The sequence below is a fragment of the Ceratotherium simum genome, chromosome 28, assembly GCF_057802395.1.
Source record: "Ceratotherium simum simum isolate JZ-2026a chromosome 28, ASM5780239v1, whole genome shotgun sequence".
Lineage (NCBI taxonomy): Eukaryota > Metazoa > Chordata > Mammalia > Perissodactyla > Rhinocerotidae > Ceratotherium > Ceratotherium simum.
In genome coordinates, this window is record NC_141927.1 from 27,706,836 (window position 1) to 27,719,613 (window position 12,778).

At 40.2% G+C, this 12,778-nt stretch overlaps 1 protein-coding gene across 1 annotated transcript; it reads left to right on the forward strand.

The window, feature by feature from the left end:
- The first annotated feature begins 376 nt into the window (after nt 1-376).
- LEPROTL1 (leptin receptor overlapping transcript like 1) lies at nt 377-12,012 on the forward strand. The gene is made up of 4 exons (XM_004428815.3): nt 377-493; nt 5,884-5,959; nt 8,635-8,821; nt 9,704-12,012. The coding sequence occupies exons 1-4, from the start codon at nt 478-480 to the stop codon at nt 9,818-9,820; spliced, it is 396 nt and encodes a 131-aa protein (XP_004428872.1). The 5' UTR covers nt 377-477; the 3' UTR covers nt 9,821-12,012.
- Nucleotides 12,013-12,778: the final 766 nt, after the last annotated feature.

Below are 12,778 nucleotides of genomic sequence, written 5' to 3' on the forward strand. Positions count from 1 at the left end.
GAGCCAAGCGCAGACGACCCAGCTAGCCTCACTTCTCCTTTATCACAAGGCTGGGGAGGAGACAGAAATGGATGCGCTTGAAAGAACGCAAAATTATCCCCCGAAGACATCACACTCCGCCTCCCAGAGGACGGCGGCCACTCGTGCTCCCTTCTCCTCACAGAATGTGGGAGGTTGCGGGATACGCGATGGGGCTCCGGGACGGAGACCGTGGAGGCGGGCGCCGGCCTGCACCGCCCGGAGTCGGGCCGGGGGCGGAGAGCCTCGGAGGGCGGCGATCCGCGCAGGAAAGGCAGGGGTCGGCCCCACGACCCCCAGCCCGGCGCGCCCCCCGCGCCCCCGCGCGAGCGCGAGCCGCCGGCGGAAGTGCTGCGTCGCGCACTTCCGGGTGTTGTCTGCCCGCCGCCGCCGCCGAGCGTCTCCGGTTTCCCGGCCGCCGCCGCCTCGGGTCCTGGAGCCAGGAGCGACGTCATCGCCATGGCCGGCATCAAAGGTGGGCCTGGGGCGCGGGGCGCCGGAGGGCCGCCCGGGGCGCCGCCGGGAGAGAGGGGCGGGGGACCCGCGCGGAGCTCCACACCCCTCCCCGGCCCGGGCGCGCGCTGTGGGGTCCCTGCGCCGGGGGGCGACCCCGGACCCCGACCCCGCCGCCGCCCTCGCAGCGCTGGAGCGTAGGTGGGCGCGGCGCCCTCCCGGGAGGATGGCTCCTCCGTGGGCCCCCACTTTCTGCTGACCTCAGCAGCCTCTCCCCGCGTCGCCCCCCGCGCCAAGAATGAAGTGGTCCGCGGGCTGGTAGGAGTCCCGCAGCGGCTCGGGCCATCGGACTCGTTTTGCAGGAGTTTGCGTCCAAGAGAGAGCCGGCCGAGTGGGGTTTGGAGGGGGTTGAGGCCGCTAGAGATGCCAGTTAAGGAAAATCAGTGTCATTTCCCATTTAAAGGCACGAGTGCGATCTTCGGGTGCCGAGCCGAACCGAGTCCCCCAGGAACGCCCTGGAAGGGCTTAGGGACGGTTCTTTCCGAGATCTTGGCCATCACATCCACTCTCGGGACCGGTCCTCGAAGCTTGACACGCTCCGAAAACGGATGCATTTTGATTTGTGCTGTTTGTCGGATGGGGGAGCTCCTATAAGCGACCCCAAAGTGCTCCTTTTCTCTTCCCTGTCCGCAGTTGCACGTTGAGGCTTTTTCACATTTCAAAGTTTTTATTTAGTTGTGTTTTTCTTTAAGATAAAATAGTGTTAAATCTTAAAAATTACTCGTTTATTCCTGTATTTTCTTTAGAAATAATGTTGCATTCTTTTCAATGTTTTGTTAGTCTGACTAGAAGCAAATACCATTAACAGCGCTTTCGACTTGACAAACATCTTGACAACGAATTACATTGATTTCCTGACCTGCGGCTTTGTAGCAGGGCAGGCAAACAGGAAGTGAGAACTTTTATAGCAGTGTTTTTTCTGTGTGTTTCATCTCCTTCAAGGACAGCTTTTGTTGAGCTGCTTTTCCAGAGTCACATTTTTGCTTTAATGTCTGAAGACGTTTCATTTCCGATGTAGAACGTTGTCATTTGAGCAACTGGGATACTTTCCAATCTCCTTTTGAACTATGATACACCTTTTTCAATCCTCGTGTGAAAGGCAGTTGTGGTAGAATGCTGTGGTTTTTTAGGATGTTGCCAGTTTGCCTGTTCTTCCCCATTTCTTCAGTGTCATTAATGCAGGAGTCTTGGTCTTAACTTTGAATTTCCTTCTCCAAATCTACGTAAATATTCATCAGGTAAAAGTGTCTCAGATGGAATTGCACTTGCGCTTTTGGTTTCAGTAAGATTCTCTGATTGTTATGATTGTTTACCGGGATATTTTCTTCCTGTTGGCCTATCTATATTAAGGAGAAGTGTTGCTATAACTGGAGACTATTACTTATTTCTTGAGCTATTTACCTATTACTTTGTTACATATTGGATTTTTCTGGTAACTCCCAGGTTGGGGAACTGGCCCCTTCTCCTACTCTAATTTCTTTGTTATCACAGAACCAGCACCCTGTCTCTAGAGAGTTTAGATAATTGGGCTGGTCCATCCCTAGCCTCGAGGCTTTGGGAGTAGAAACCAGACTCATCTAAGTTTTGTCTTCCAAATGTTGTGTCACTCAATTACGGTATAAATTCTTGCCTTGTTGATGTGTCATCTAGGACAACCGTTTATACACAAATGATGAAATTTGCATATAAATCAGCCTAGTTGCTGATTTTATAAGACTGACGAAACTTTACAAGAATACTTTTGAGCACTGTATTAAGGCTTTTATCTTTGCCAGTATGATTGGGAAGTGAAATGTCACATAAAATTATTTTTTGATACCTGAATCTTATTTCATTTTAGTCCTTGATTTTTTTTTTTTTTTTACTTTAAGAAACTGTCTTTCATTAACTTTTTAAGAGTATACTCAAAGAATTTAGACTTTCTTCTGTGATGATAGGAACATGAATAATTGTTCTCTGTCACAGGATGTAGTTACCCTCAGAAACCATCCAGTCCTAAGTCTGCTTGCCTCCTAGCCAAGATTGCTGCAAACTGGTATGCTTTTTGAGAATTTTCTGCCCTATTTAAAATTTTTTTCAGTCTCCTCCCTCCTGTCAGAGGGCAGATCTTGCTTATATGCAGTTCTACCCCCCTATTTCTCATTTGTTTCAAAATAGGAAACAAGATCATCAAACTTACAAAATTTTGTGTCACAAGTTACAGGTAACAGTGATCATTTCTGGAAAGGGGAAGTTACTTTTCACTTAATTTTGTTCTGGATACATGAATTGCTATTGAAAAATATATGTATAAATGAGCATAGAGGATTCTTTAAAATCAAAATTTTTTATTTTGCTGAAATTCACACACAATTTTGTCACCAAAAAAATGAATAAATAACCTCTGAATAAGAGCCTAAGGGTCTGTTTATAAAGGACATTAGCTTTAGTGTATGGGCTTTGTGACATCTGTTGTGTCTCTTTAGTGACCTTTGTTTCCTCCAGGATTCTGAGCTATACTTTGGCTTCTGAATAAATAAGGTGTTACTATATACTATTTATAGTGGTGAACTTAGCTGATTGACAACTACAATCGAAAAGTGGAGATGGTTTTTTACTTCTTCAGCATGTCTTAAAACAAGTATCTGTGGTGTTCAGAGAATTATTTGCATTCTAGATCTAGTCCAACTCTCATTTTATATGCCACTCACATAACTTATTCACACAGCTCGTCGGTGGATAGTAGGAGCTAGGACCCAGTGTCTCCTGACTTTCAGCTATATGCAGTTTCTACTCTGCTGCATTAGACACGTCTTTCTCTCCCTTCTCCTCCCCTCCTTTTCTCTCTTTTGTTTCCATTTTGGTTCCTTTCATTCATTTTACAGATATTTATTATTGAGTGTTAAGAGCTGGGGTGTGAACATCAGCAACAACAGAAAAACTTTTTCCCTGCTCTGGTGGAGCGAACTGTTTAGAAGGAAAGGCGAATAGAAATCACTATAAAATTACAGCTGTGATAACTGAGCAAAGAGGAGGTTTACAGTGCAAAGAGGGCTTCTGCACATGCGTGTCCCTCTGCATGGAATGCTCCCCCCCAGATAGCCGCATGATTCACTCCCTCATTTCTTATGGATCTCTGCTCCTATGTCCCCTCCTCAGAGATGCCTTCCCAGGCCACTGGGTCTAGAATAGCACTCCCATCCCCTTACTCTACCTGATTGTTTTTCATAGCACTTGACGTTTATTTGCCTCCTCTTTTTTTTTTATCATTTTATATTCTTACGCTAGAATGTAAGCTTCATGAGTGCAAGAGCTTAGATTGTTTTCATTGTTCTGTCTCCAGCAAGAACAGTGTGTGACACACTTTAGGTGCTCAGTGGATATTTGTTGAGTGAGGAATGGATACATATAATAGGGGGAATTGGTCTAGTCAGGAGGTTTGGAAGAACTTCACTGAGGAAGAGATGACTGAGCCAAGATCTGAAGAAAGAGTCGGAGTTAATTTGGAGGGAAGAGGAGAAGAGTGGGACGAGAATACAAGCTCCTTGAGAGTGCGAGGGCCTTGTCTCATGTGCTAACTGACCTCCAGCACCTGTTATATACTTGGCTCTCAGTAAATATTTCTCAGATGAAATGAATGAATGAAAAAGTGTCTGAGGTAGAAGGGACAACATGTGCAAAGGCCATGTGGGTGAGGGAGCCTGCTCATTTCCAGGAAAGGAGAGGCCCGTGTAACTGGAGTGCAGAGAGCAAGGAGGAGCAGCCTGGTGTGATATGTGTCAGGAGAAGTAAGCAGGGCAGATTATGAGGACCTATTTGGAACTGAAAAAGCAAATGGTAAACTCAGTCTTTTCTTCCCAGTTTACATTGCATTCCATTATAAACTTCAAGTTTCTCATTTGTTGAAAAATAAAAGTGCAAATTTTTCTTTTTCTTTTTTTCTCCTGTAACTGAAAATATAATAGCATTAAGGACTAAGTAAATGTGTTCGGGGTTGACATGACCACGTCAGTGATCTAATGAAAATGAAATCTGCCAGGCTACGTTGTCAGTGGCTTCCTTGATAATGACCTTGTAATTCAGAGTAGTGTATCAGTAGTGTTTGGCAGCATTTAACCCCTTTACTGTTAATTTTGGTTTGTGTATGTTAGCTTTTGCTGAGTAACTTTTAGACCTTCTACAACTCTTTTGAATTTTAACATTTCTGTTAAGGTTAGTAGACTGCATCATTTAAAAAAAAAAGACAATTATTCTCTTAGCCACTGCAATTGCAGAAATACAGGTTAGATAGAACTCAAAATAAATTGATCATTTAATTCTTTGCTTAATTCTAGGCCATTGATTAACTGTGCCTATTCAAGGGCCTGTGGCATAGTGGTTAAGTCCGGTGCGCTCCACTTCAGCAGCCCAGGTTCGCACACTGCAGACCTACACCACTCGTGAGTGGCCATGCTGTGGCGGCATCCCACATATAAAATAGAGGAAGATTGGCACAGATGTAGCTCAGAGCGAATCTTTCTCACCAAAAAAAAGAAAATTGTTTCTACTCACTGATATAAGTGAAAACACTTTATAAAATATAATGCTTTGTATAAGTATGTGTGTGTGTAACCTTAGAAGCTATATTTCAACTTTAGAAACTATATTTCACCTGTAGAAACTTTATTCCACCTATAGAATGCATCTGTTGCTTGTGATAATGTCTTAAAATAGTGATAGCACAGAAGGATCTGTACGCGTTATCCTGCAGGATTTCTAATGTGTAGGATGTTAGGGGAGGAAACCCAGCTATAGTTTTGCAAACTGTTTAAAGATCTGCAACAAAGTTAATCAATCAAAATTATTCACTGGTGGACATTTTTTTCTTACCAGTGTTGTGCATGTTGGGCGTGTATGTACAAGAACCAGGAGCTGATCAGGAGCGGTTTTCCCACAGGATGAGGCTTATAAAGAATTCCAGTAAAGCTGACAATGCAGTTTCTCAACATCCTGCTTTTCAAAACTGCAATGATCTGTGGTGTAAATATAATACCAGTACCTGGAGGAGCATTGATCTTGTGGGCTAGGATGCTCGTTAGAAATAGAACTAGTAATTAGGGAATGTGTGCTGTGCTAGCAGTAGGTTAGGGCTTCGAAAATCAGTGTTGCCTTATTTTGCCTTGAAGGTGCCATAAAAGACTTATACTGAGACTAGGTAACTTACACTTTTGAAGATAACTCACTTTTAATACATTGGTTTTTGTGCTTTGTTTTGTTTTGCTTTTTGCTTCTGGGATCAAAAGGTAATGTTCAGACTGCTAATATAATATTAATAAAAATAATATTAATTTAGTTTAATTGGTATTTCTGTTTGACTTTTTATTTACTTTGCAGCTCTGATTAGTTTGTCCTTTGGAGGAGCAATTGGGCTGATGTTTTTGATGCTTGGATGTGCCCTTCCAATATACAAGTATGTAAATTTTTTGTCTTTTTGAGTGTTTATGGGTAAAATTTATATATAAAGCTTTAAAAATTTTTAAAAATTAAAGCTTCTACTGTAGAAGTAATTCTGCCAAATGTTCATTTACCAAGGACAAACCTTTTTAAAAGTCTTCACTTAAAATTTGTTTGTAAAGTCTTTTAGGATACTAGGTGCAAAAAAGACTTTGGGCTGTTGCTCCTTGGCTGTAAAGGCAAGATAGCAACACAGTAGCCCAGCACTGCTGCTCAATTTTGAGCACCTATTGATAAAATTAAATACAAGAAAATTAAAAGTGTCTTTTCAGCAGAAAGTACCATAAGCAGAGTCAAGAGACAGTTGACTAAGAAAAAAAGTCATGTAAGCAGTTCATTTCCTTAGGATAGAAAGAGCTTTTAAAAATTGATAGGGTAAATTAGTAATAAAAATATAGACAACTCGATAGAAAAATGAACAACAAATATGAAAGAAGCACTGAAAATTGCTAATAAGCATATGAAAATATACTCATCCTCTCTCAAAATTAAATGAAATCCATTGGCAAAGGTAAACGATACGGGCAGACAGGCACTGTCATGTCCTGTGGGTAGAAATGTAAGTAGGTGCGGTCTTCTTGGAGCCAGTTAGTTTGTAGCTCTCAAAATGTATATATTCTTTGAATTAGCCCTTCCACTTCTTAGAATCTCATACAAATCTACTGATAGATGTTTGCAAAGATAGGTGTAGTGGGGGGAGAGTGGATGTTCATGGCAGCCTTGTTTATAATAACCAAAAAAAATCTGGAAGCATCCTAAAGATGTATGAAAAGAAAAATGGTTAAATTGTGGTACATCCCTCAATGGAAATACTAGGCAGTCTTAAAAAGAATGAGGAAGAGCTAATATGTAAAGATGTTCAAGATGTGTTGTTAAATAAAGTGCAGTGATTCATTCGTGGTTTTTTGTTTTTTTTTTTTTAATTTTATTTATTTTATTTTCTTCCCCCAAAGCCCCAGTAGATAGTTGTATGTCGTAACTGCACATCCTTCTAGTTGCTGTATGTGGGACACGGCCTCAGCATGGCCAGAGGAGCGGTGCGTCAGTGCGCGCCCAGGATCCGAACCCGGGCCGCCAGCAGCAGAGCACGCGCACTTAACCGCTAAGCCACAGGGCCGGCCCCATTCGTGTTTTTAAAGTTTATACGGAAATGTGGAGGGATCCACAAGAAGCTCGATAGGAGAGTGGGAAAGAGAAAGCAGGGGAGGCATGGGCAACTTTGAGTTTTCATTTTTTGTGCTTTTATAGCGTTTGAAATTTTTTTCTTAAGCATATATTCATTTAAAATGTTTTATTCTCAGAACATTTAGGAAAAACTTATAGATAAATCTTTGGTTATTATAAGCCTCTAAGTACAAGATAATCTCCACTATGATGTGTATTTTTTTTTATAGCAGTTTTAAAGGCCATTTAGGGGACTGGCCCAGTGGTGTAGTGGTTAAGTTTGTGCACTCTACTTCAGTGGCCTGGGCTTCACAGGTTCGAATCCCAGGTGCGGACCAACACACCACTCACCAAGCCATGCTGTGGCAGCATCCCAAGTACAAAATAGAGGAAGCTGGGCACAGATGTTAGCTCAGAGCCAATCTTCCTCAGCAAAAAGAGGAGGATTGGCAACAGATGTTAGTTCAGGGCCAGTCTTCCTCACCAAAAAAACAAACAAACAAAAATAAAGGCCATCTATTTCCTTTTAACTTTTTATCTTGAAATGGTTACAGACTCTCAAGAAGTTGCAAAAATGGTACAGAGAGGTCCCCTGTACCCTTCACACAGCTTCCCCCAGTGGTAGTATCTTACATAATTGTAGTTATATTATCAAAACCAGGAAGTGACATTGGCACAATACAGTAGCTAGACTATTGGCTAAAAGCCATCTATTTTTATTGTGATAAATTTTATATTCTGACTGAAAGTCTTCAATGATACTTTCAGTTCGTTTTCTACATTTTGGTTTCAGTATTTTGGGAGTTCCTAAGGACCTAAGGAAAGTTTGGGGGTGTTCCAGCTTTATGCTAAAACAGGATATCATACATTAGAAGTGGGAAAGGCATGAATCTTAAATTTTAAAGATATGACAAAGGCATTAATCTTCAATTTTAAAAATTACTGTGTTGGGGCTGGCCCTGTGGCGTGGTTAAGTTCAGCGTGCTCCACTTCGGCGCTCTGGGTTCGGTTGCCAGATGCAGACCTACACCACTTGTTGGCGGCTATGCTGTGGTGGTGACCCACATAGAAAATAGAGGAAGATTGGCACAGATGTTAGCTCAGGGTGAATCTTCCTCAGCCCAAAAAAAAAAGAAAAAAATTACTGTGTTAATATTCCCATTTTCCATTTGTGTCTTTATTTATAAGCTAAAATGAAAAATATTTTTGATTTTGGGCCTTGATTCCAACTGTATAAAACATTTTCTTTTAATATAAGAAATATTTAATCATTGTGTCATAGTTGACTTGAGGAATACTGTGACTCTAAATGTTTCTCTTTTCAGTGTTCAGATTATAGCTTATTTTAAAACTGTATCATGTTTTGTACCTTGCACTATTCCTTTGGTCCTTAGTTTTAAAAAACATATTTTATGTGTAAGAAAATGACGTAGCAAAAACTACATTAACTTATTTTTCTTTTTCTAGCCAATACTGGCCCCTCTTTGTTCTGTTTTTTTACATCCTTTCACCTATCCCATACTGCATAGCGAGAAGACTAGTGGATGATACCGATGCTATGAGTAATGCTTGTAAGGAACTTGCCATATTTCTTACAACAGGCATTGTTGTCTCAGCTTTTGGACTCCCTATTGTATTTGCCAGAGCACATCTAGTAAGTGAATACGTTCTTCTATTAATGATTTTACATTAGACTGTGTTGAATTTTTCTCAGGAAAAAGTTTTTGTTAAATGACATGAAAAAGAGATGAGAGGCATAGGAACCTAGAGGATAAAGATAAAAATCTTGCTTTTGTTGGTGTTAACTGATAAAATTGATGTTGGAGAGCATGGCTGGGGTCTGCAGCAACCGTTGGCTTGCCAATACTTTGCTCTCAGAATTGGGCATGGCAGCTCACCTGGTGCTGAGGAGCCGCAGACCTGCCCCATACAACTTAAAACATGGAAGACCCGAGGAGATCTCGTGATCTTTTCAGGTGGGAAAGTGCGAAAGAGAAGAAGAGGCTGGACTACGTATACAGGGTTCTTCCCCCACAGCCTCACTGGTCAGATTCACTCCTCCATCCCCGGGGCAGTAGGGAAGGCAGAGAGGACAGGGGCTGGCCACCCTTCCACATGGAGAGGGCAACTGTTCCTCTTGCCCCTTTAAAAGAACGTACACAAGTGTGTTTTTATCTCTGATTCTTTAAATTTAATCTGCTCTCTAGGTAAAATTTGAGATTCACTAAGGAAGAGTCAGCAAATTTCTTTATAAACAGAAGATTGTAGAATTTTATGCTGCCTCATAGCCCAGAAGTCAAGCTTGCTTTTGAATAATTATCGCCTTCTATGACTTTCTGTCTTTTCAAAGGAACCAGAGATAAGTAAACACAGCAATATAGAAATGCCATTGCGTGTTCAATAGTATGAAAGTTACTACTGCAAGTCTTGTTTGTTTTAGATCATGATTGTCATACATAGAGCCTTGATTTGCTTTTCATTTTCTTGTTGTTGTTCATATGTCTATTAACCAATTGTTTATATCTTATTTCCCTAGATTGAGTGGGGAGCTTGTGCACTTGTTCTCACAGGAAACACAGTCATCTTTGCAACTATACTGGGCTTTTTCTTGGTCTTTGGAAGCAATGACGACTTCAGCTGGCAGCAGTGGTGAAATGAATTACTGAACTCTTGTCAAGTGGACTTGTTGTCATTCGTTGGCCATCCATGCTCACCAGAGATGGGGCAGTCACGCTGAGTGGTATAGCAAGCCTCCTGGGGGTATTCTAGGTGCTCCCTTCTCACTTTTATTGTAAGCATACTATTTTCACAGAGACTTGCTGAAGGATTAAAAGGATTTTCTCTTTTGGAAAAGCTTGACTGATTTCACACTTAACTATAGTATGCTTTTTGTGGTGTCCTGCTGAATTTAAATATTTATGTGTTTTCCCTGTTCATTTTTTTTTAAATCAATATGCAATGTCAAATATTTTTTAAATGTAGTAACCATTTGCATTGGTTAGGAATTGGATTTCTGCTGGCTATTACTGGGCTAAAGGACATCTTTTCTCTTAAAATTATTTAGCCTCCATTATTACAGAAAGTTATAAAAATAAGTTTTCAATCAGTCAGGATGACATCACTCCCAATTTTATGCAGACATGCCGGCCGTTGGCACACCTTATAGACTCTATACTCTTTGCAAATCTAGCTGCATCTATACCTCAGAAGGGCCAAGTCTTAATGCCCGTGCCCTCCATAAGGGTTGCTGGTTTTGCCAGTAAGCGGGTGTTTTGTGAATTGAAAATTATTTTGTGGAATTGCTATAAAGAAGTGCTTTTCTTCTCAGTTGTTAGGAGAATTTATTGTTAAAGGTAAGGGTATAAAAACAGATTTTTGAGATATGGTTTTTATTTATGTTTATTATAGTTAGAGTGAGTTGCATTGTGGGAAGAAACGACGTTTAAATTCCATTTTTTGACTCCTGTTTCTATTTGTAAGTGAAATTTGTGATTCTTCTGTCAGCCTTTCATGTTTTACCATGGGTAAAATGGACGTACATGGAACTACTGCTGATGAGGGAAGGTTGTATGTTTGCATCATGTATACCAGAAAGCCTTTCCCTGCTTCCTCCCTTTAACTTATTTTATATGTTGTATATATTAAGTAAAATAACTTTTCAAATATAGTTTAATAACATTTTAAATTAGAGGTGTTTAACTCACCTGGAAAATAATTGCTATGCCATACATGCAGAGCGCCCCCTGCCCCGCGAGGCCTTGACATGATTAACAAGTGACTTGTTAGTCTTACAGATAATTCATGCATTAACAATTTAAGATTTAGACCATGGTAATGTTAGTTCTTATTCTCTAAGGTTATATCATATGTAATTTAAAAATATTTAAGACAAGTTTCATGTATACCTCTCAAGTGTTTTGATTTTTTATTTCATCATGATAGATCTACTGATTCCTTTTAAATGGCATTTATTGTGTGAATTAATGCAAAGTAGCCAAATCCAGCTATATAGCAGCTTCAGACACAAACCTGACCAGAAAATTCCCAGTAACCAGGCATGATCAAAGTGTAGTGGTCATTTGCATCTCAATTATCAGTACCTTTTCAGGAGCTAGTTATGAAAACGTTCAAGTTGGTCTGACAGTATTTTGTGAAGGATATTTGTATGTTTATTCAGTATACTTAACATAAAAATTGTTTTGCCTTTGGTCAAAACTGAGTAATCATGACAGCTATCTTTTGTTGTTTTATAAAGTTTATTTCTAAAGAAAATGGGAACAAATTTTGGGTTCATTCAGCTTTTTACTAAAGATGCCTAAAGGCCACACGTTTTATTGCCAAACCCAAGTTGTTACTTTTAGCTGTGAGATGAGAAGCAGAATGAAATATCCGCTTGTGCCTGTCCCCTTTACACCTTAGGCTGAAAATGGCTGGCAGTGTTACAGTGTTGTAGACTTAAAGAGGAAGGGACGGATACACATGAATTAGCTGGCGATATAGTTGGGAACTCAGTGCCTGTGATCTACTCAATTCTTTTTTGCAGCAAGTACATTCTCGGGTCCTTCCCCATTTTCTGTTCTAGAATGTCAGTGCAGTGCACTGCTACTGGTTTATTCACTTGGCCATAGACTCTTTTTCTAACAACTGCATATTCTTTCTGTATACTGATTGCATTGGCAGCATTGTGTCTTTGACCCTGCACACTAGCTTGACATACTGCTGTCTCTGATTTCTAGGCTAGTTACTTGAAGTATGAATTTTCCATAGAATATGCACTGATACTGCATTGCCATTCTTCCATGGAAAGACTTTTGATGATGAAACAATAAAGATTTTAAATATCTATTTTAGTTTGTGAGTGTTTTTGAAATGAAAATATACTATACACTTCAGTTCCTGAAGTGCATTTTCCATTTTAATAATATGATATAAAGCAAGTATGACATTAGTTATAATGTTGGACTTGCAGAAGTTTTCAAGATAAAATTGGAACCATAGTAATAAATATTACAATGAAGCCCTATGATTTTGAGCTATAGTAAAAGGATTAGTAATCTGAGGAAGTAGAATTTTTACCTAAACTTTTACAAAAACAGCCAAAGAAGGTTTTGTTGACATAAGAAGACTACTGATGATCTAATGTCAAGGTCGTATTTGTTCTTAAATTTTTAGAACTTTTTTATGACTGCATGTTTTATTATATATTTATTACCATTTGCAATGTGAACAGAGAAAGGTACTGTTCTCTTTTATCAAACATGAATCTTGTCCCAAATTGTTTTGATTATAATCTCATTATATACTTTAAAAAGTTCATAGCCAGCCCCAGTGGCCTACTGGTTAAGTTCGGCACGCTCCGCTTTGGCGGCCCCAGTTTGGTTCCCAGGCGCAGACCTACACCATTGTCAGTGGCCATGCTGTGGCAGCAGCTCACGTACCAAATAGAGGAAGATTGGCAACAGATGTTAGCTCAGGGTGAATCTTCCTTAGCAAAAAATAAACGTTCAGATCATAGGTTCTAAGTGTCTGCTTTAATGTGATTTTTTGGGCATTGTGAAAATAATCCAGATTTCTAAAGTAAACTCTAGAATATTTATATTGAATGTGACTA

Bases quoted from the DNA above. Each gene is read 5' to 3' on its own strand.
- LEPROTL1 (XM_004428815.3), top strand. The intron at 5,960-8,634 runs GTATGTAAATTT...TTCTTTTTCTAG, and splicing joins TGTGCCCTTCCAATATACAA to CCAATACTGGCCCCTCTTTG. The intron at 8,822-9,703 runs GTAAGTGAATAC...TTATTTCCCTAG, and splicing joins TATTTGCCAGAGCACATCTA to ATTGAGTGGGGAGCTTGTGC.